The following is a 24546-nucleotide window of genomic DNA, read 5'->3' as shown; positions in this document are numbered from 1 at the left end:
AGATCTCAAACATTTATTCTACAAACAATTCATTTGGCCACAGAGCTTAAAACGTTAACTTGTTTGCTGACTATAATTGCAAAAATAAGAAACAAACAAAAAACAAAAACATAAAAAAGAAAAAGAAAAGTGTGTGTGTGTGTGGGGGGGAGGGAGTAGGAAGAAAAAAAATTAAATTAAAAAAAGGAGGTGGTGATGAACAAAAGTAGTTAGTCTGTCAAGTCTGCTAAGACAATGAATGCCTGGATAGGCAGTTACGGGTCCAGAGGCATCGTAAGACATGGTTCAGAGACAGATTCGTGCTCTGTTGGCTGTTAACACTGTACTAACCTTCATGTCTTGTTCAGCCTTCAACGCAGCCTGGGCCTGATTACCTCTGACTCCAGATAGTGATCCACAAGGACCCCTGGCTACATGTGGCAAACGAGCATGGCTCATGAGGCCTGTGGTCAGCGGAGGAGGCATCTGACTGGCCAGTGCCATTGGTGGCCTCTGAACAGGCGCTGGGAAGGTGTTAGTATGTGGGGCTCTTACCAATGGAGGGACCAGGTTAGGTTGAGAGAGAATCTGAGTGAAAAAAACAAAACATACAACATTGAACTGTTAAAAAAAAAAATTGCCAACTAGACTAGGTTGGCTTATACCAGAGTAAATCTGTGCCCATTCTGCCAGTGAAAGGAAGTGTATGGGTTTGTGCCATTCTATTACGGGACCAAGAAGAAACATTCTCCATGCTTGGAGAATCTGACAAAAATTAGGCAAAGCATGCTATGGCACTTCAGTTGGTTCTAGCATTTCAGCTACAAATTCTGAAGGGGAAATAGAAAAGCTATTAAATAGGCTATCTTTTTAAAAAGATATAACTGCAGAAAAGGCACATATACCAAATATAATCTGAAGATAAATGAAAATAGTACTAATCAACAAATATATGAGAGTTCTTATCAAGTTTAGTTAGTCCTTCCATATGATTAGCGAAGGAAGAGAAGCCAACATGTTTACACATATATTAGAATGTCTTTTAGAATTTCTCTATCAATTGCATATAGTTACCTTTAGAAAGCAAAAACCAAACCCCCCTCCCCAACTTTAAAACTAGAAAATGTTAAGCACTGGGACCCTTCTCTGAAAAGTCAGCTTCTTCAAAAGATAAAAGGTTTGGGACTGAAATAAATTTTTAGAGCTGTGTGGGGAATCTTTTGACTATATTTCAGTTGTCTGCTTTAGAACTATATGGTTACTACTTGTGTCTAGCTAAAAATTGTACAGAATATATTTGAATGTCATAATTTACTAAAAGCTATTTCTAAATTGGTTATAATATGGCAGGATTATAAAATCAGAGAATTAGCCAGATTAGCAATCACTTGCAAGTAAGTAATACTCATTTCTCATTTATATCTGCCCACCTGGGGTGCAAACTGTGTAGGAAATGGTTGTGTCATTCTCACAGTGGCAGGGGCTGACTGGAACTGCTTCTGATAGACAATGCTGTTCATTTTGCTGGACTGGCTGTTCGGACTTGTGGAAGTAGCCCTTGGAGAGAAGCCATCACTGGTCAGTAACAGTAGTGCCACGTAAGTAATGCTGTTAGTTTTTAGAGACATGGCTTTTGGTAGATTCATCATACTTGGTAGTTGATGAAAATTTACTGGAGATACCAAACATTATGCTGGGAATGGAAGTGCAGATCTGAGAAAACATACTAGCTTGATTTTCCCAGGGTTAAATTTTTTTCCCCCTTAAAACAGTATAACAAATACATTCCTTATTATAATTAAGCTTAAATAACAGCTTAACACTGTGGGTAAAACTATGAGAATGTCTTATGCTTATTATAGGAAAAGTGACATATTAAGTATCTAACAGAAACATGCTACTCAGCTATTTGGAAATTCTATAAGCAAATTTAAATGCCCATTTTACCGGAAAGGACTAGATGTTGGTGTGGTGCTTCTGCCACTGATTGGAGGAGTGCCTGGTTTTATATCAATGCCACTTCCAAAGGCTTTTAGTTCCATTTCAGACATCTGAGGAAGAGCATAAAGTAAACTTAACATTTTTGCAATTCCATAAATTAAAGTGCTGTGTTTAGTATTTTATCTATAATTTCATCTGGCATACAGCAAAGAACCTTAGAACAAGATTTTATGATTTCTTTGTTATAAGGTAAAGACAGAGGGCCTAAACACATTAACAGTGAGTGGATTAAAAAATAAGTATACTGAACCTGACATTTTTTGGGGAATGGAAGAAGCTTGATTCTTATAGACTATACAGATACATAAATCTAAACTCATGGCCTTAAGTTCTCAAAAAAACTGCATACATTTCTCTTCACTTACTTTTCCTGTGGTTGCGATCATGCTATGCTGTGTTCCAGCAGGGATCAATCCCCTGAAAGGCTGGCTTACTTGTGCAGTACGACTCATGCTCTGGGCCTGTGCTTGTGGGGCAGTATGCTGTAATGGGGGCTGAAGAGTCTGAGGCAGAGCAATTAAAGGCTGCCCTGTAGATCCAAAATTAGGCAAAGAAAGCTGGGATGCTGGTAAAGGTACTGTAACCTAGAAAATAAGCAAACAGAAACTGCAGCAATTTGCTTAATCTGTTGTACGTATATCCCTGTAACTATATACATGACTCTTCAAATACTTCTGAGTAAGATTTTAAACAGAATACTTCAATCTATTAATATATTTCACATGTAAATATCTTGATTAGTGACTACCTCCATTCTTTTATTAAATGTGCAACAATAAAACAGATTAGCAGTAGAGAAACTCTGTATGAAATAATTATGACTGTCTTTGAATCCACAGTATGTCTTAATAACCCCAGAATACAATAAAATCATGAACATACACTTTAAGAAAGTAGTTACAACTTTCATTTTTACAATAGATATTTTTTATATTATTTTAAAGGTGTGGTCAAAATGAGCTTTGACCAAAAAAAAATCTTTCTGGTGTCATACAAATAGTATTTAATTTGAATGTCAATACGGTGATATTTTCTTAATTTTCACCCCTTAAAATATCCACCAAAAATAGCTATGAGCAGATGACTAACGGCTTGCCTCTCTCCTCCAGCCCTCCATCAACTTTTTAAAGAGTAAGCTGATTTATGAGATTGTCAGAAGGCAGTTTCATAAACATATACATTTCACTGAAAATTATTATTACATTCATATACTTAAGAAATGTTTTTGTTATTTTTAGTCTATCATACTCTGCTACACAGTACTATGTATTATATTAACCAGTGTGGGTGGTCTTCAGGGTCTTCCTTCACCTCTAGCATGGATGGGTAAAACATTTATCACACTTACATGTAACTGCATGTACTGGACAATGGTTTTCAAATCTTTAGACTTGTGGAATCTTTTGTTAAAATAATTGATTATATAAAAATCCATTTTAGGGACTTCTCTGGTGAACCAGTGGCTAAGACTCCACGCTCCCAATGCAGGGGGCCTAGGTTTGACACCTGGTCAGGGAACTAGATCTTACATGCCAAACTACAGATCTTGTATGCCACAAAAAAGACCTGGTGTGCCACAACTGATACAAAATAAGTATTTATTAATAAATAAATAAAAAGAAGTCCCCTTTAAAAAGAGGTAAAGAGCATTACTGATTTTATGGGAAGTGAGGGTGAGAAGAGGGGTGGTATAAGACTGAAACATGTCCCACTACCAGTGGACCCCAGAGAATTCCTAAATTCCTCAGGAAAAAACTCTGAGGCCACTGGACCATCTCCCCATCTTGGTTCTATTTTAATGCCCCAACAACAACAAAAGCAACAGCAACAACAATAATAATAAAGAAAATTGAGGAAATTTACCATGCCATAGTTTACCTGCTGGAGAGCACTTGGTGACTGGGCAGTGTTATAAAAATTTGTCTGACCAGGCTGTTGTACTTGTCCAGAATAAAGATTTGAAGCCTGGGTAAGATTCGCTCTAGCCTAGAAAATATTTTGTAAGAAGTAAGATTGAAATACTTTCCAATTCAGGTATCAAAGGTTACGACTTCAAAGTAATCTCAAAGAATCTGATTAGCATTAGACAGAAAGGAAGATCTTGTTTTTTCATTGTGGCTTTTAACATTTTTTTTTTTTTTTTCAAAACTCTTTCTTGAATAATTTGCTGAATAGGAATACAAAAACAGTGTGTGATTCTAGCTCTTGCCTTACCTGGAGAAGATGTGTATCGATCAGTTGAGAACCTCCTAGTCCTGATGCCTGACCCAGCTGATGTTCATACAATATGGGAATAGGTTGAGTATTTGAAGTTTGTTGGAAGGCAAGACCTGACTGTGCTTTGGCAAGTTCCTGGTGTTGGACAGCTGGAAAGTTGTGGATGGCAGTACCAGAAAGGACCATAGATGGCTGGGACAGACTGCTCTGCATAAAGGCTGGCTGAGATCTATAGAAGTATTAAAGAGAAAGGCATGTTTTAATCTGGACTCTTAAGAATGAGTATCTCAAATGACCAAATACTCTACTTAGCATAACTAAAGAGGTAGAGAATACAGTGTCTAAAGCACTTGTTTCAAAACTTATTGAGCCCTATATACAGTAAAGCTCTGCACGTTAAACTTCTGGGAAAAGGCTTATTATTACTCTTGCTGAGAAAATGCTAAGATTTTCTTCTCTTTAACAATGAGAATAATTCTATTTTCCTGTGTTCATTAGTAAGCGCAGAACCAAATCTGTTGTTTTTCTCTTTGGCATTACCAGTCTATTTGAATTTATAGAACCAACAGCTCTGATTTTTATTATCTGTATTTCATTACAGATAATATATACATAGTATACATATATAAACATGTAGTACATATATTTTAAGACCTCTATGGAATAAAGCAGAGTAGCAGTTAACAACAGGAGCACCCTCAAAATTCTGTTTTGTTAATTGAAGCATAATGGACTCATAACATTAGACTAGTTTCAGGTGTACAATGTAATGATTCGGTATTCATACATATGCAAAATAACCACCACAATCAGTCTAGTTAACATTAGTCACGACACATAGTTACACATTTTTTTTTGTGATGAGAAACTTTTTAAGATCTATTCTCTTAGCAATGTTCAAATATGCAAAACAGTATTACGGTCAAAGGGTATATGACTCCCTTATAAAGGGGATGTAATGTACAACATGGTGACTATAGTTAATAATACTGTATCGCATATTTGAAGGGTTTTTAAAAACATAGAACGCTGAAATCTAACCCCAGACTGCCCTATTATTTCTGGGATGGAGGCAGGAACAAAACCCATTAAGCAGGAACACCTTTCTAGGGACACAACTAATTTTTACAACATCTACTTATAATGCTTCAAACATAAAATGTGAAAACATCAGTATACAGTTAAAACTACCCCATCTTGGCAGAAATTAATGCCAATGATTCCCTGTTAATAAATACTACGCTAATTAGGTTCAGAACATGAAACAGCAGAATGATGTGGAAGGGATACAAACAACTACTTTCAAAGTCGAAACTGGTGCCTTCCAGGTAGCCATTTGTCACAATTACATAGACATTTACATACACACACACACATTACATATTACATATATATACTTAAAAATTTCATCTTCCAAGGCAATTGTTAAAATGGGGGTTACAAATACAGAATGTCGGTGCATTGCAAATCCATCTCCTATGACTACTGAAGACATTACTAATTACTGAACTCTGTTTAACATAGCTCAAAGGTAGCAAACTTTTCAACAGTGTTTCAAATAGCCAATTAAAAGGAGGTTGGTTTTGAGATTTAATCTATTTGCTATTTCTAAATCTACTAAAGTTTTTTTAATAAATATATATTTTCTGGATTTTTACATTTGTGGAGTTTGGTTTTTTGGTTGCTGTTGAGTGCAGAGTCTTAACCACTGGAAGTCCCTCTACTCAACTTTTAAGTTTTACTACAAATTTCAATGTAATCTCAAATTTAACAACATGAAAGAGACTGCCTATAATTATATTTAGGGTAATAATTTTACTTGTACTGAGAATTTTTTGGAATAACCAAACTAAATGACAAGAGTAGTATCAGAATTAATTAATTAGTATTAATTATACAGATGTACTCAATGCTACTGAAAAATCTTTAATAAAAAACAAAAGTGAGAGCCCCATTTATTAAGTTTACCAATAATTCTGCTCCTTTGAGAAAGTGTGACTGGCTGAGACCACCTTCTTTAGGAATGAAACATGATCTGTAGAAATGAGCTATGTCAGTCGATGCCAATTTTAACCTATAAAGTATGGAAATTCTACCTGAATCACTTAAAAGCAAATTTCCAAAAGGAAATGCCTAATTTTGCAAGCTAATTTACACTAAATGTCCTGAAAGGAATTTCTTTTTCTTTTTGATGGTTCAGAGCCATTACCATGAGTACTGATGACAGATGTACCATGAAGATGACTGAGTTATGCCATCATCACTGCTATCATTCAACCCTTAGGCAATGGCTCCCCACTCCAGTACTCTTGCCTGGAAAATCCCATGGACCGAGGAGCCTGGTGGGCTGTAGTCCATGGGGTCGCGAAGAGTTGGACACGACTGAGTGGACTTCCCTTTCATTTTCACTTTCCTGCATTGGAGAAGGAAATGGCAACCCACTCCAGCGTTCTTGCCTGGAGAATCCCAGGGACGGGGGAGCCTGGTGGGCTGCCGTCTATGGGGTCGCAAAGAGTCGGACACGACTGAAGTGACTTAGCAGCAGCCACCCTGCCAGTCTTATTAAGTTGGAGATGAGAGACACCTGGGTTAAATCCAGGATCTGCCACTTATTTGTACTGTACATTAGGATAAAAACAAAATAAAACCCACAACCTCTTCAAATGTCAAACAGGGATGACTTAATCTACTTTATCTGGTCTTGGGAAAACCAAATAAATTAGTGTATGTCAAGGGCTGAGTAATATATATAAAGTTGGATAAAGATCAGTTTTATTACTTGCTTAGCTGCAAAGACAACAGGATGAATCCTTCAAAAGAATGGTTTCTTCTATACTATACTCATATACGACAACACACTCATCACTACTACTTCTGTTCTGTTTCAGACATTTCACTTCTCTCGCTTTTATTACATTCCATCCTGGCCTCTGCCTCCTTACATACTGCTATCATCTGCCGTGCCTTAGCTCTTACACAGAGCAAGTCTGATTTACAGTTGTTAGCAGCGAGGTGGCACTTACACCTTTAGGTCCTTAAGCAGTTTTTCTCTGTGATTTCTAATTTTTATGGGACTGCTATTAGCTTCTTCTTCAAGAAGCTTTGAAGCTTCACTTTTTTCAATAAAGTCTGACAGAAATTACCAGAGGCTGAAGTTCATGACATACATGCAACACAATTATATAATGCAGTTTATAAGAAGGTCATCTTGCTTTTGGGGGGAAGGAGGGAATAGACAGGATATGGCAAGAAGGTTCAGCAATTACATTGTTTCCAACATCGTCACAAACATAATTATAAAGCATTTACCTGTATGGCTGAAGTGAAGAACTGAATAGTTCCTGAGCCTGGGAAACAGCAGGCCCAGCACCCAAACTCAGCTGGGCCTGATGCTGTCCTTGCAGTGGGGCATAAATAGGGATTGGGATCTGCTGAACTGAAGTTGGCTGCAATGCAATGTAAAAACAGTATGTGAACACCACATACACAAGCGACACACTTGGAAAATAAAAATGTGAGACATGAAACAAAACATTAATGCTACGTATCAGTTCCCTTTGAAAACAAAACAAAATGTGAACGTCTAAAATTCCTTTTCAATCCATTACTAGTCCTAAACTGAGCCCCCGAATACTATTACACCATAAACATGATAGGGTGAAAGAAGCCTGTGATATTTACCTGAGAGAGACCCGGTTGGAAGCCTTGTTGCTGAGCCAAGGATGGTGGAGCCAGTCGCGCATGTTGGGTATTGAATAGATGACTTGTGTCCATGTAGAAAGCTGGGATCTGAGCTACAGATTAGCAGGAAAAATAAGAACCAATGAGTGTTCCACCTTCAGAATCTTCCAAACAGTAACCCCAACCAAACTTTAAAGCAGACTTCATATTAAGTGAGCCTTCTGAAAATTCATATAGCTAAGGAAAAACTAGAAATGTGAAAAGATGCAAAAGGAAAAAGATGTAACATTTCTACCTGACAGGTATATGCAAATTAAAACAATGACACTCTCGTACTTGTGGATGGTAGGAAAAAAACACTTTCATATACTGCCACTGGGGTATAAACTAGCAAAATTTTATATAATCCACAAAAACTGAAAATGAACCAGCAAATCCACCCTAATTTTAAATCTACCAATTAGAATTTAGCAAAATATTTCAAAAGAATTATGCCAATTTATACGCTCCTTGGAAGAAAAGCTATGACCAATCTAGATGCATATTAAAAAGCAGAGACATTACTTTGCTGACAAAGGTCTGTCTAGTCAAAGCTATGGTTTTTTCAGTCATGTATGGATGTGAGAGTTGGATCATAAAGAAAGCTGGGCACCTAAGAATTGATGCTTTTGAACTGTGGTGTTGGAGAAGACTCTTTAGAGTCCCTTGGACTGCAAGGAGATTGAACCAGTCAATCCTCAAGGAAGCTAGTCCTGAATATTCATTGGAAGGACTCATGCTGAAGCTGAAACTCCAATACTTGGGCCACCTGATGCAAAGAACCTACTCACTGGAAAAGACCCTGATGCTGGGAAAGACTGAAGGCAGGAGAAGGGGACGACAGAGGATGAGATGGTTGGATGGCATCACTGACTCAATGGACATGAGTTTGAGCAAGCTCCAGGAGTTGGTGATGGACAGGGAAGCCTGGTGTGCTGCAGTCCATGGGGTTGCAAAGGGTAGGACATGACTGAGTGACTGAACTGAACCAACTAGAATTTGGCAAAATATTTCAAAAGAATTATGCCAATTTATATGCTCACTAGCAATGTGCTTTAAGAGCCTAATAACTGAAAGAATTTGGTATAGATTCTTATCAGATTTCTTCTCCATGTTTATATTCACTACTTTGTGTTATGTTGTTTTAATACAACAGTATGTTTGGGAGAACTTTCCATATTGCTCTTATTATCATTATAAAGAGTACTGCAATGAATGAACATCCTCATACATATATCTCTGATTACCAAGTAGGCTTATCTACACGGTAAGACTCCAAACTGGCTTCCCCAGTGGCTCAGGGGTAAAGAAACCACCAGCCAATGAAGGAGAAATGGGTTTGATCCCTGGTCTGGAAAGATCCCACATGCTTCAGAGCAACTAAGCCTGTGTGCCACAACTATTAAGCCCAAGTGCCTAGAGCCTGTGCTCTGCAACAAAAGAAGCCACTGCAATGAGAAGCCCTCAAACCACAGAGAGTGATGATGAACACATAAAACATTCTGAGATACTTTTCTAAAAGAATTATGCCAACTTACATGCTCACTAGCAATGTGCTTTAAGAGCGTAGTAATAATTCCTATGGATCCTTACAGATACTGGGTATTAAATATGCTAAGTATTATCAATCGTCCTAATATTTCCCAAATAGAAAGACAAAAAATAGCCTCACTGTCCTTTTATTCGGAATTTAAATCATGAGTGAGCTTGAATATTTTTCAATCATTTATTTACAATTTAACTCTGATTAACGTGTTCGTTTTTAAGGCAAATCATTCAATATCACGGTAATGCAAGTTTATGCCCCGACCAGTAAGGCTGAAGAAACTGAACAGTTCTATGAAGACCTACAAGACCTTCTAGAACTAACACCCAAAAAAAGATATCCTTTTCATTATAGGGGACTGGAATGAAAAAGCAGGAAGTCAAGAAACACTTGGAGTAACAGGCAAACTTGGTCTTGGAGTACAGAAAGAAGCAGGGCAAAGGCTAATAGAGTTTTGCCAAAAGAAAACACCCTCTTCGAACAACACAAAATAAGACTCCACACATGGACATCACCAGACGGCCAACACTGAAATCAAGTTGATTATATACTTTGCAGCCAAAGCTGGAGAAGTTCTATACAGTCAGCAAAAACAAGACCAGGAGCTGACTGTGGCTCAGATCATGAACTCCTTGCTGCCAAATTCAGACTTAAATTGAAGAAAGTAGGGAAAACCACTAGACCATTCATGTATGACCTGAATCAAATTCCTTATGATTATACAGTGGAAGTGACAAATAGATTTAAGGGACTAGAACTGATAGAGTGTCTGATGAACTATGGACAGAGGTTCGTGACACTGTACAGGAGACAGGGATCAAGACCATCCCCAAGAAAAAGAAATGTAAAAAAGCAAAATGGTTGTCTGAGGAGGCCTCACAAATAGCTGTGCAAAGAAGAGAAGTAAAATGCAAAGGAGAAAAGTAAAGATATACCCATTTGAATGCAGAGTTCTAAAGAATAGCACGGAGAGAGAAGAAAGCCTTCCTCAGTGATCAGGGCAAAGAAATAGAGGAAAACAATAGAATGGGAAAGACTAGAGATCTCTTCAATAAAATTAGAGATACCAAGGGAACATTTCATGCAAAGATGGGCTCAATAAAGGACAGACATGGTATGGACCTAACAGAAGCAGAAGATATTAAGAAGTGGCAAGATTACACAGAAGAACTGTACAAAAAAGATCTTCACGACCCAGATAACCATGATGTTGTGATCACTCACCTAGAGGCAGACAACCTGGAATGTGAAGTCAAGTGGGCCTTAGGAAGCATCACTACAAACAAAGCTAGAAGAGGTGGTGGAATTCCAGTTGAGCTATTTCAAATCCTGAAAGATGATGCTGTGGAAGTGCTGCACTCAATATGCCAGCAAATTTGGAAATCTCAGCAGCGGCCACAGGACTGGAAAAGGTCAGTTTTCATTCCAATCCCAAAGAAAGGCAATGCCAAAGAATGCTCAAACTACCGCACAATTGCATTCATCTCTCATGCTAGTAGAGTAATACTCAAAATTCTCCAAGCCAGGCTTCAGCAATACGTGAACCATGAACTTCCAGATGTTCAAGCTGGATTTAGAAAAGGCAGAGGAACCAGAGATCAAACTGCCAACATCCACTGGATCATCGAAAAAGCAAGAGAATTCCAGAAAGACATCTATTTCTACTTTATTGACTATGTCAAAGCCTTTGACTGTGTGGATCACAATAAACTGTGGAAAATTCTGAAAGAGATGGGAATACCCGACCATCTGACCTGCCCCTTGAGAAATCCGTATGCAGGTCAGGAAGCAACAGTTAGAACTGGACATGGAACAACAGACTGGTTCCAAATAGGAAAAGGAGTACGTCAAGGCTGTATACTGTCACCCTGCTTATTTAACTTATATGTAGATTACATCATGAGAAAGAAGGGCTGGGCTGGATGAAGCACAAGCTGGAATCAAGATTGCTGGGAGAAATATCAATAACTTCAATACACAGATGATGCCACCCTTATGGCAGAAAGTTAAGAGCCTCTTGATGAAAGTGAAAGAGAGTGAAAAAGTTGGCTTAAAGCTCAACATTCAGAAAACTAAGATCATGGCACGTGGTCCCATCACTTCACAGCAAATAGATGGGGAAACAGTGGAAACAGTGGCTGAGTTTATTTTTTGGGGCTCTAAAATCACTGCAGATGGTGATTGCAGCCATGAAATTAAAGGACGCATGAAAAGACGCTTGCTCCTTGGAAGAAAATTTATGACCAACATAGACAGCATATTCAAAAGCAGAGACATTACTTTGCCAACAAACGTCCGTCTAGTCAAGGCTATGGTTTCTCCAGTAGTCAGGTATGGATGTGAGAGCTGGACTATAAGGAAAGCTGAGTGCCGAAGAATTGACGCTTTTGAACTGTGGTGCTGGAGAAGACTCTTGAGAGTCCCTTGGACTGCAAGGAGTTCCAACCAGTCCATCCTAAAGGAGATCAGTTCTTGGTGTTCACTGGAAGGACTGATGTTGAAGCTGAAACTCCTACTTTGGCCACCTGATGAGAAGAGCTGACTCATTTGAAAAGACCCCGATGCTGGGAAAGATTGAGGGCAGGAGGAGAAGGGGATGACAGAGGATGAGATGGTTGGATGGCATCACCGACTCAATGGACATGAGTTTGAGTGGACTCCGGGAGTTAGTGGACAGGGAGGCCTGGCGTGCTGCAGTCCATGGGGTCACAGAGTTGGACACGACTGAGCGCCTGAACTGAATGCTGTGGAATTTAGTAGGATGTTACCCCTCCCAATATATAAATTTCTTTCTTTGTTGTTCTTAGGTTTATTCTTCCCTCACGTACTTTATCATCAATTTGTCAGGTTTCAGATAACAAACTTTGGTTCTCTGTAGAGGGTTGGTTCCACGATACCACCCTCATTGTCCCTGGCCCAGATACCAAAATCTGCAAATGCTCAAGTCTCTTATGTAAAATTGGGTACATTGTTTGTATATAACCCAAGCATATCCTTTCATATACTTTAAATTTCTAGATTACTTTTTTCAAACGCTTTCAATCCACAGCTGATTAAATCTGCAGACTTTGAATCCGTGAATACACTAATCTACTATCTATGTAACATAAGTGCAAGAAACAATTGCCAGGAGCCCCTGAATACTTACCAAAGAGAGACAGTATTCAATTCTATGAGGAAACAAATTTACAAAGCAAATCAAAAAACACAAACTTGAAAAGGTAAGGGAAAGAGAAAAACACAGAAGCATTAAAACATCTTCATTTTCTAAATTCCTTATATTCAAATCTTAAAAATCTTACCTGCTGCAGACTGAGACACATAGACTTGTGGACTCTGTTGTTGCTGAGCAATAAGGGAAGGCATACAGCTTAACTGTGAAAAATGACTTGCAGAAGGCAGGCTGCTTGTTTGTAATTGTTGGGGTTTCACTTTACAGATATTAGGAGGGTCTGATGTGGTTGTAGATTTTGTACTCAAAGAAGAGGTAGTATATGTACCAGCTCCTACATTGGGGAGAGGGATAAAATGAGAGAAGTGTAGTGTATATTTAAGTAAATTCAAGCAAATTCAAGTAAATTCAAGCACCAACTGGAAACTGGAAAATTAATATTTATGCTGAGTTAAGTACTTATTATGTACTTATATACTGCATCTCAGACCAAAAGTGGATATGAAGTGGCTTATAGTAGGAAGAAACAATTATCAGATGCAAATAGGACTACAAAATCTGGAGAAATATAAATAGAAAATTTGAATATAAACTCAAAAAACAAGGAGGCTGAGAACCCACAACATTGTCATAGCTTAATGTCAAACTAATACGTAGTTTTCAATCATCACAAAGGATAATTGTCAGTAATGCCTAACGTGGCTCCCGAGAGGCATTACTGACAGATAATCAAGAACTTTATTCATTTATGGTGAGACATAAATACAAGCACATAAATGGGCCCTGACAGAACACAACTGCTCCCCAAATGTCACAGAAACTTAAGGTTAGGTTTTTTTACTCTTTGTGGCAAAATACCTTAAGGAGCTTTAGAACATCAAATAAATATTTGAACATCTATTAAAGGCTAGGCATAAACATAAGAAACACAGAGAAAAGTGCCGTACCTTAAGAATAATTATTATTAATGTAATATAAAAATTTAATATAAACTGCTCCTAGAAAGACAAATTTAAAAACATACAAATTTAAGACTATTCTTTTCTCTCCTTGTATTTAGTAATACTTTAAAAACAAGACAAACTATTAGTAATACTACAGTAAATAACAATACAGGTATTTGATTCAAAAGTCAGATGTAGTAGTTATTATTATTTTCAGACATCAAATGATGTTCTAAGAGGGGACCAACATTGAGGTCTCTATTCCTCCATATGGATGACCAGGCAAGAAGGTCCTAGTTAAAAACTTATCCTAGTTGAGGGAAGTATAGGGAAACTAGACTCCAAGGAAAGGAAGTAGTTGGGTTCCAAAGAAAAAAGCAGGAAGCTTCTCAATCTCTTTATTTCCTTATCTTCCTACCACACTCTCCTGGTTCCTTTACAGCCTCACTCCCTATCCCCAAGCAGTCTGGGGCCTAAGCTGTTAATATTTATATAATGAAGATGTCTTGCAAACGGGTGGTGGAAGAAGTACAGTTGGAATACTGTCTTTGATGTGAACCTTTGGGTTTGTCTTAATACACATGTCTGATTCCAGATAATATCAAATAACTATAGTATAACCCAAAGTCTAGTCCTTTTGGTGCTTAAAACTAGCACAGAAAGCTGGAATACTGAGAATCATTACTGCAATCATTAAATGAAAACTAGCCAGAGAAAGTAAATTCTGTGCTGTATACATTTTACATGCATTGGAAAAGGAGTTTCCCACTGTTTTGGAAATACAGACAGTATTAAGAAAGCTTAAAATGAAACTTCTATTTTCAGAAGAAACATGGTTATGCATATTGTAAAAGGATGTACCTTCATAGAGTCAAATATTTCAGAAGCATCTCTGGTTCTTTAAGAATGATAAAGCCCCATATGAGATAAAGGATTACACACTAGTGAAACATTTAAGAAAAACATCTTCTAACTTGGGGTGTTGATGGACTCTCCTTAAAAACAACATAAAACCCAAAACACCAAAGCCAATGGATATCATTTATTCAAATAACAGACTGGAAAGTCTCTACCCTGTAACTCTTCCCCAGAAAATATGTCAAATCAATAGATTTAGGCCAAGAGCTCCTTCAAATTAGATACAGATCGATCACAGAAAACTTAAAAGCTTTGTGATTCTGTGTTATTTCTGAATGGGTCTAATTAGCTGTATGAGTTAAATAATAAAAATCAAAAGGTAAAATTTATAAAAAAGTTTAGAGGAACAAGACAGGAAATTTCCCACCAATTACTTCTAGGTATCTGTATTGACAACTGGGGTGGGAAGAAGAGAAGATCAATTGAAGTACTTTAGTAAGCCATCATTAAATATTTACCAAGCTACAATTGGGAGAGGGTAAAGAGACGGGGAAGAAGGCAAACTGGTAAGAAGTTTATAAAAGAGCTGATAATTATCTCATGTATAATTTTACATCTTTTATGATTATATTTTTGAGAAGAGAATAGGAAAAGATCTTAAAGAAATTTTAAATAATTTAAGATTGTTAAAGAAAAGGTACATGAGGATTTCTACCTGATAGTGAAGTTGTGGGAGTGACTGAAGCAACAGGAATCTGAGGCATTGATGCACTTGAGAACGAATTGTAATTAGCAGTGCTTGGTCCACTGGCACTACTGCTGACCCCACTTGCAATTGGAGGTGCTGTAGAAGTTACTGGGGATCCCTTTTCCCTCACATTTGGAGAATTCTCCCATGCCTTGCGAGCAGACTCCATCTGGAACAAAAAGAACATTTTTTAAAGCCAAAAAAAAAAAAAAAAAAATCATTATCCTAACACAGAACTAATACACATATATAAACAAATATATATACATAAATGTATTCCAAATACAATCTTTCAGATTAGGACCATAAGGCTTTTAAACCTTTCATTTTCTCCTTTATCTCCACTCCTTTACTCAAATTGCAATGGGTTTTAATTTTGTCTCTACAGAGTTTGTTGAACGCTCTGGCAAGCAGGTCAATGAAGTATACTGACAGCTTTAATCATCTAAATATGACTGGGACTGGTAGGAGTCCCTATTCCTACCAGTGAATAAGGAAACGGAAATACCATGTCCTTTTGGACTGATTTAAGGCTCTGATTCTAGTAAGCAAGACATTAAAGGTCCTCCATTAAATATCCATTCTCTCCAATCTTTCTTTTTAAGCCTTTAAGCCAACATTTCTTGAATGGCAAGTGAGATGTATCTTCTGTTTGGCTATTTTATGTTCACAGTGTTTTAAAGGCAATGTAACCAGCAGGCTTTAGGCTTGGGTACAGTAGTAGTATTTCTTGTTTCATGTCCAGATCCTATTCAGCATTTCAGGTTCTGACTGCCACCATTTGTATTTGTGGGTGCTGATTTTACCTGTAGTCTTAGTTTCTTAAAAAGTAGAAATGGGGCTTATTTGATCTATTTAGAGCTATTCAACAGACATATGGAGAAGGCAATGGCACCCCACTCCAGTACTCTTGCCTGGAAAATCCCATGGATGGAGGAGCCTGGTAGGCTGCAGTCCATGGGGTCGCTAAGAGTCGGACACGACTGAGCGACTTCATTTTCACTTTCATGCACTGGAGAAGGAAACGGCAACCCACTCTCCAGTGTTCTTGCCTGGAGAATCCCAGGGATGGGGAGCCTGGTGGGAGGCCATCTATGGGGTCGCACAGAGTCGGACACGACTGAAGCGACTTAGCAGCAGCAGTAGCAGCAACAGACATAAATGTAAGCCACATGTAATTTTATATTTTCTAGTAGCCACACTTTAAAAAATAAAGAGGTAAAACTAATTCTGGTAACATATTTCATTCAACCCAATATATCTACAATAATAATTAAAACCTATAATCAATATAAAAATTGAGATGTTTTAATTTAAAAAGTAACATTTCAAATCCAGTATCTATTTCCTTTTACACTTACAGCACACACCTCAACTTGGATTAACCACATTCAAGTGCTTAGTAACTACACGTGGTGTGTAGATACTGAATTGGAGAGCAAAGATGTAGATCCTCAGCTATTCTGAGGCTCATTGAACAGGAAAGGAACAGATAAAGAAATTTTGAAGTTTCTTGTTCTACTAGTCAAAATATTGACTGGAAAGGAAAACTCCAAGATAATCTACAAAATTCAGCAGCAGTGACTTATATGGGTATATGTGTACTACGTGTTAGTTGTATCCAACTCTTTGCAACCAAACAGACTGTAGCCCACCAGGCTCCTCTGTCCATGGGATTTTCCAGGCAAGAATAATGGAGTGGGTTGCCATTTCCTTCTCCAGGGGATCGTTCTCAACGAGGGATCGAACCCTGGGGTCTCCCATATTGCAGGTAGATTCTTTACCACCTGAGCCACCAGGTAAGCCCCGTGAGAACACTGTTCACAAATAAGATTTTAAAATACCACTGTTGGGAAGTTTGTAGGTCCCTGAAGTGCCAACTTTATAAAAATTTCAACCTGATTTTAACTTTAATAATTTTAGAAATATTACGTATCTCCCTACTTCCCTCTTAAAACACACACTATATACAATTTAACCTTGATGGCTAATATCACTACTACAAATTCAAAATATAAGACACTTTTAGGTTTGCTTCTTTCCTTTTCCTCACAGTCACCTTGCTGATTTCAAATGTGTTTTAAAACAAAAGTCTTAAGAGGGTAAGAAACAAAAGCAAAAAAGCCCCACACACTATCACTTAAGAAGTCCAACAAAATGCAATTTGCTAGTATTGAGATTTTATGACTTATTACTTAGCAATTTTAAAGACTACAATGCCTTTTATATCCAGTTTTGTTGTATTGGAAATAAATTATAGCTTACCAATTTTACATAATATTTAGGCCATATACTTTAGTTTCATTTCTTAAGCAGCAAGAAAATTTAGATTCTAATTTTAAAAATTCAAAGAACCTAAAAAGTATAATTTCTTAACTATATTCATTTTTCCTTTTGACAAATATACTGTCAGTAATACCCATATAATATTAATAGAGATTTCCATACTGTGTAAATCTCTCAGATAAAGAGAGGCATTAACAAAAAAAAAGTAAACACAGATAATCAACAAGGACCTACTGTATAACACAGAGAACTTTACTCACTATTCTGTAATAACCTATAAGGGAAAAATACCTGAAAAATAATGTATATATGCATCTGTAGAACTGAATCACTTCACTGTACATCTGAAACTAACAAAACACTGTACATCAACTATATTTCAGTATAAAATAAAATTACACTAAAAAAATAAAAATAAAGAAACTAGAAAAAGTCTTAAGCTAATACAATTTAAGTTTAGTTTAATTCAACTGTATTTTTTGGGGGTATTAAAAACATGCAGTGAAAGGCAATGTGAAGAATCAACACCCAGCCTAAAGAATAACTAATAATATTATATTTGCTTATTTGAGAAATCAAATGTAAGATATAAGTATGAAACACAGGTTGAGACAGTCATTCAAGGGGAAAAACACCAAAAAAGGCTGAGTAGGAGGTTCAGTTCAGTTCAGTGGCTCAGTTGTTGTCCTACTTTTAGCGACTCCATGGACTGCAGCACGCCAGGCCTCCCTATCTACCACCAACTCCGGGAGCCTACTCAAATTCATGTACATCACGTCGGTGATGCCATCCAACCATCTCATCCTCTGTTGTCCCCTTCTCCTCCTGCCTTCAAAACTTTCCCAGCATCAGGGTCTTTTCCAGTGAGTCGGTTCTTCACGTCAGTTGGCCAAAGTATTGGAGTTTCAGCTTCAGCATGAGTCCTTCCAATGAATATTCAGGACTCATTTCCTTTAGGATGGACTGGTTGGATCTCCTTGCAGTCCAAGGGACTCTCAAGAGTCTTCTTCAATACCACAGTTCAAAAGCATCAGTTCTTCGGTGCTCAGCTTTCTTTATAGTCCAGCTCTCACATCCATACATGACCACTGGAAAAACCACAGCTTTGACTTTGAGTAGGAGGAACTGGCAGTAAACAGTAAGGACTGGGTAAAGATGGAGATGACACAAAGCAGAAGTGGTTGTCTTGTAAAAATTTTATTGTCTCAAACTTGTATTTAGGCAGCTTCTTAAAAAGAAGTTAGGGGTATTAAAAAAAAAAAAGAGATGTTTGTGGGGGTCAAGGGGACAAGTGGTCAGGAGGCTGGAGAATCAAACACCAAGAGTCTAGAAACAAACATTGACCACATTATAAAACAACTTAGTTACTTCCTCTCTTGACCATCATCAAAAAGATTCACTGGCAACCAATGCAGCATGACAAAGTCCTGCTATAGTAGAGGATAAATACTGGCCCAGGTTGTAAAACTATAAACACATAGCACCAAAGAGATAAATAAATTGCAGCTAAAAATAACCCTCACTTAATTCCATATCTGTACATCTGTTCTTTTTAACCACTGACTACTCTTGAGGTGAACAACTGATATAAAATAGTCTCAAATAACTCTATTGTACAAGAGTATTAGTAACACGTAGCACAGTTCAAAATCTTAAGTGTAATAGGAGATTAAAAAAAAAAAAAACCTAAACTTTTTGACAACAAAAAGCATGTGCTGTGTAAAATCTCTTTTGGACTCTTATTCAATAATTATCCAACAAAAATCAAATAAAAAATTACTTGTTTTAATCAATTACATCTTTAGAACTACCACTTTGCATTCATTCCATTCACACATGACTTACAGGAAAGACAGAAAACTAGCATTCTTAACCATTATTGGTACTTATGATAAAAAACAAAACAAAACAAAACATGTAACACCAAGTTACTTGCTTTCTGCACAACTTATGTTTCCAGTAACTATTAGTCTCTAAGAGGAACCCAACACAAACCAAATATAAAACGTTCTCTTGTATTTTTAAGACAAAATTCACAAGCATAGGCCTCATTTTAAATACGAAGATATATCAAACTACTACTATGTGGTGTTAAAAACTAATAAAATTTTAAGGTGTAATTTGACATCACTCCATTTCCTCAGCTTAGTATTGCTGATTATTGCACTAAACTAGTAAGAACACTGAGAGTGTTAACTTCTGTCCCCTTGCATGCAACAATCAAGGACCTTTAGAGATGGATGTTGTACATACCTTGAAGGTGAGGCTGAAAGTAGTGGGAGGAACTGAAGTGAGGCTGGAGCTCTGTTGCATAGTCTCCCTCTTAGGGAGCGGGAGGGTGCTGGGCAGGGGCACCTGAAAAGGTAGGCAACACATATCACAATCTAACTAAGTCTGCTGCAAAAGGCAGGGGCACCTGAAAAGGTAGGCAACACATATCACAATCTAACTAAGTCTGCTGCAAAAGGCAGGGGCACCTGAAAAGGTAGGCAACACATATCACAATCTAACTAAGTCTGCTGCAAAAGCCCCATTAAATATAATGCTAATGTATTCTAAGGTTATTTTCACTAGAACCAACAGGAATATTTGACTGAAGTTACACTGCATTTACACTAATTGATAACTCTGGACATCTTAGATCAAACTTCTGAAAAGAAATACTATCTGCTTATTTATACTTCACTGACAGAAAAAGAATCTGTCACATATATAAGGTATAAACTTAAAGGCCATGCTCCTATATTTTAATGTATATACAAAACACTTGGGGTTTTTGTTGAAACGCAGATTCAGACTCACTTAGTCTGGGGAGGTCACAAAATCCTGCCTTTCAACAGATCCCAGGTAATGCTGATGCTGCTGGTCCCTGGACCATACATTGTAAAGCAAAGCTCTAGGGAATATAATTTCTATCATTTACAGAACCCACCGGTTCTATATGAAGCATTTAACATGATAGGGTAAATTTAAGAAAGTCTCTCTACAGCAACCTAGTTAACTTATAACTAGATTCAAGAACAAAAGTAATGTTGGGAGCAAAGGCTATAATTATCACCTCCACTGTTATACTAAACAAATTGTGGTAGCAATACATAACTGTGATAAGTACTGTTATTTAATAGAAACTTGAAGATATTGGAAACTTGCTACCTTTATCTTTTTTTTCTTCTAATTCTCTGGATCTTAAGATTTTATTATGTACTACTACATGACTGATTCTGATGGTTCAGTCAGTTGTTTAAATAAAATGAAATGCTGGGGAGGGGTTTAAGATAATCACTTTGTGATACGGGCAATCTAATGGAGATTATTTTATAAATCTTTAAAACAGCTGCGCTATAATGATCAAAAAGACCACCTGCATTTAAATCTTCAAGATTTAAATTGATTTGAATCATTCAAGATTCAAAACAACTGTACTATTAGGTACTACAACTGATAAATCAGTTAAGATCCTTAAAAAAAGTGTGCTAAGCCTCAACAAGAGAAATAAGCCATCTTTCAGTTTAATTTTTATTTTTTAGACACGCCAAGTGGCTTGTGGGAATCCTAGCTCCCTGACCAGAGATTAAACTCATGCACTCTAGAAGTGCAGAGTCCCAACCATTGGACTGTCAAGAAATTCCCCAGTTTAATTTTTAAAAAGACCACAGTTCTATGCACAAAATGGAACCCCTAGCCTAATGAATAAAAAAGGGACATTTCAAAAAGTCCTAAAAATTTCTCCATATAGGAAATTTGTTTTTAACACTATATTAAGCTCAGAATCACCACCAAACTTGGCACAAATAAGCAGCACTGTGAAATCATTTCACACTGATGACTTTTTATAAATGCTCCCTGACCCAAACTGAGCTTGTTTTCAAATACATTCTGAATACATTGCTAAATATCAAACACAGACTATTTACTTATACACAAGACGGGGCATCTTCCCTTCAGTAGTCCTCTGTATACAAGTCACTATGTTGATTAGCCCTGCAGATCAGATGGAAACCATTAAAACATTCATGAGGATATTTAATGAGTTTTAAGGGTTTTGAGATTAATGATCTTTCCTTCCATATTCATATTTTATAAATTAAATTTTTAGAAAAGGGTAGTTTGGCAGAAGGCATCATAATACTCTGGAAAAGGTAACATATTCTACATTTTTCTTAAAATGAGAAAAGACACCACAATTCAAATATAATTAAACCTTACTGAAACATTACTGATTCAATTTCAGTTATCATTACTTGATAATCCACATAGTGACACTAGGTATTAAACTGACCAAGCCTTTTTGCCCTTCCCTAGTATTCCATTGTTTCCTACAGAAAGTTAAATAAACCTTTCCTCAAAAGGTCAGGGGACGAGGAAATTGGACAAATTACATTCATCAGCTCCAAAAGTGCTCTCCTATCACAAAGACAAAATGTGTGACTTCTTCCTTTCTATACCTTTTCCTTCAGCCAGACTACAAAAGTTGGATTAAATGATCCTTAATGCATTTCACCTAAAAGTCTCTATACCTGACACTAAAGACAAAAACAGAAAACATAGCAAAGACATTGTAATAAAACATAATTGAGAGTTTTTATTCTAAAGTTATAGAATTGAAGCCTTTTAAGAGCTCTCTAAATGTATTTGTAAAGATTATTATTATTATTTTTATTTTTTAAAGAAAAGCCTTTGTTTATCGAGGACTATATTTAAAAAAGAGAGCAGATGACCAAATTTCCACCATATCTGCTCTACAAAACAAGAGCCACACATGTAACTTCTAAATGTTTTTTTTCCCCCGCTTACTCATTTTTCACCTGTCAGTCTGTGAACTAGGCAAAGTACTGGACTGTACCAATATTTAACAGATTCTTAAATTATAATATGGTTGCTTTGGGAGGCGAGAACCAGATTTATATAACTGACTGTCATCTTTTAATAGAGTATTCAAGGGTTTATGAAGATAAACCCTTCAGTCTTCACAAGAGGAATGAAGTCGTTAATGTCCAGTACCATTTTTCAAATTAAAAAAGAAACACATAAATCTTCAGTAATAATCTAATTGTCTTTTTGTTTTAAGTGAACGACCTTTCACAACATTATAAAAAGGTGTCATTTAAGAACAAAATTACCAACAAAATTAAATGCTGAATCAGTAGAATGTGAAAACTAAGAATAAAATTTTTTTACCAAAACCAGGTTAACAGGATTAGTACATATGAAACCAAGCTTAAGCATCACAAGCCTGGATATTAAAGTGATGATTTTCAGGGGAAAAACAACAACTCAGCTTTAACTATTTCCTCTAATTACATTACAGTGCTCCTAAATACAAACGTACTGCCAACTCTTAGGTAACAATAGCCAGGTTCCTATCCAAACCTGCCACATCTCCAGTTGATTACTTACATTATTAACCAAAGTATCCTCCATCTTTGCATTATTAGTAGCCACAGTGTTAGGCAGAGAGGAAGAAGGTGTAGTATAGTCTGTTACAGACTCCTGTGGAGTTGTAAGAGAGGAAAAAAAAAAAAGTTTTAAATTGAGTTAGTCACTTTCTAATGGCAGCCTAACAGCTGTAAAGTTATTTTGGAAGAAAGCAGGAGAGTATACCAAACCTTAACACTCAAATCTTAGAGACCAACAGTGGGATAAAACAAACATGGACCTACCACATTTCAACCATTGCTAGAGTCCTATACATTTAAAATATATACTGCAATATAGGAGGCTGTCAACAGTACCAAATATTTATTTCCGTGGATTTCTAAAATAACTCTGTGTGTTCTTATACTCAAATCTATAGCTTACTTTCAACTACTGATTTTTTGTTTTCTTCAAAATAAAACATGGATAATGAATGTCAGGATCTTAGCTGTCACAATTAGATTTTAGGATAAACTCCGTGTTTATCATCATGAATCTCTCCTTTAAACATGGTAGAGTCAGATCACATGAGCTTTTCACCTCCATGAACTAAGTTGCATGGCAATTAAAAAGAGAAGAATATTCAAGTAACATAAAAGGTTCCATCCACCTTTCTTTTCAGTGAGCATATGTTCCAGAGTGAACACCAAATGGCAGATAGAAAACTCCCACAAGTGTCAGTCCCCATAAGTCACTCAGTGTTATTTTGCCTTAATGAGTATTTTTAAAGACATGCATTTTTCCATTCAATGTAGACCCTAAATGCAAGTCAGTCATTCCTCTGGTGCTCAACCAATGAAACAGACTTGTTCCAACTCTGGAAGAAAACTGGCTATACTGGAGTTACTTTGGCTTGTGAAGTCGCTCATTTGTGTCCAACTCTTTGTGACCCCATAGACTGTAACCTACCAGGTTCCTCCATCCATGGAATTTTCCAGGCAAGAGTACTGGAGGGGGTTGCCATTTCCTTTTCCTAGTACCCGGAGTTACTAAGTTAATGTTATTTCCTGACCTCAGAATCTCATTAGTGTGCAAGATAAGGAGGGGGTCCATTATAATTCCATTAACAAAATAAAAAGAAATATGCAGCAATTCTTTCAAAGTCTATAAACTTACTTAAAAGCATTCTGCTGCTGCTGCTAAGTCGCTTCAGTTGTGTCTGACTCTGTGCGACCCCATAGACGGCAGCCCACCAGGCTCCCCCATCCCTGGGATTCTCCAGGCAAGAACACTGGAGTGGGCTGCCATTTCCTTCTCCAATGCATGAAAGTGAAAAGTGAAAGTGAAGTCACTCAGTCGTGTCCGACTCTTAGCGACCCCATGGACTGCAGCCTACTAGACTCCTCCGTCCATGGGATTTTCCAGGCAAGAGTACTGGAGTGGTGTGCCATTGCCTTCTCCGAAAAAGCATTCTAGTCTTGTGTAAATATTTTTTCACTTTAAACTACTCAGTAGTCCAGAATTAAGAGTTAGTTTCCACAGAAAGAAATAATTTACTGTAAGGAATTTTAGATCACATATGCACACCATGAAATAAAATCTCTGTAGAAATAATAACCCACATAAGCTACAGAATTACATGCCTCAACCAAAAAAAAACAAAAGTATATTGCTGCTGTTTTCCCCATTCATGTTAGACCTGGCTTGCATCAACTGAATT

General features: G+C 37.0%; 1 protein-coding gene across 6 annotated transcripts in view; it reads right to left on the bottom strand.

Annotated features, from left to right (window-relative positions):
• Positions 1 to 24546, bottom strand: part of PRRC2C (proline rich coiled-coil 2C) — a 96397-nt gene that overhangs the window by 3975 nt on the left and 67876 nt on the right. For 2 of the 6 annotated variants that reach the window (XM_055582224.1, XM_055582223.1), the window contains exons 23-34: positions 22869 to 22961; positions 19725 to 19826; positions 15153 to 15354; positions 12766 to 12969; positions 7879 to 7991; positions 7507 to 7643; positions 4195 to 4426; positions 3859 to 3966; positions 2346 to 2564; positions 1927 to 2030; positions 1410 to 1536; positions 331 to 567 (exon numbers count right to left, since the gene is read on the bottom strand). In XM_055582224.1, coding sequence (XP_055438199.1) covers positions 331 to 567; positions 1410 to 1536; positions 1927 to 2030; positions 2346 to 2564; positions 3859 to 3966; positions 4195 to 4426; positions 7507 to 7643; positions 7879 to 7991; positions 12766 to 12969; positions 15153 to 15354; positions 19725 to 19826; positions 22869 to 22961 — 1878 coding nt within the window. Of the gene's footprint in view, positions 1 to 330; positions 568 to 1409; positions 1537 to 1926; positions 2031 to 2345; positions 2565 to 3843; positions 3967 to 4194; positions 4427 to 7506; positions 7644 to 7878; positions 7992 to 12765; positions 12970 to 15152; positions 15355 to 19724; positions 19827 to 22868; positions 22962 to 24546 lie in introns of all 6 variants that reach the window. The other 4 variants (XM_055582226.1, XM_055582225.1, XM_055582222.1 and 1 more) reach the window with 3 other exon arrangements.

Source organism: Bubalus kerabau, chromosome 5 (genome assembly GCF_029407905.1).
Source record: "Bubalus kerabau isolate K-KA32 ecotype Philippines breed swamp buffalo chromosome 5, PCC_UOA_SB_1v2, whole genome shotgun sequence".
Taxonomy (NCBI): domain Eukaryota; kingdom Metazoa; phylum Chordata; class Mammalia; order Artiodactyla; family Bovidae; genus Bubalus; species Bubalus kerabau.
This window is presented reverse-complemented; position numbering and strand designations above follow the sequence as displayed.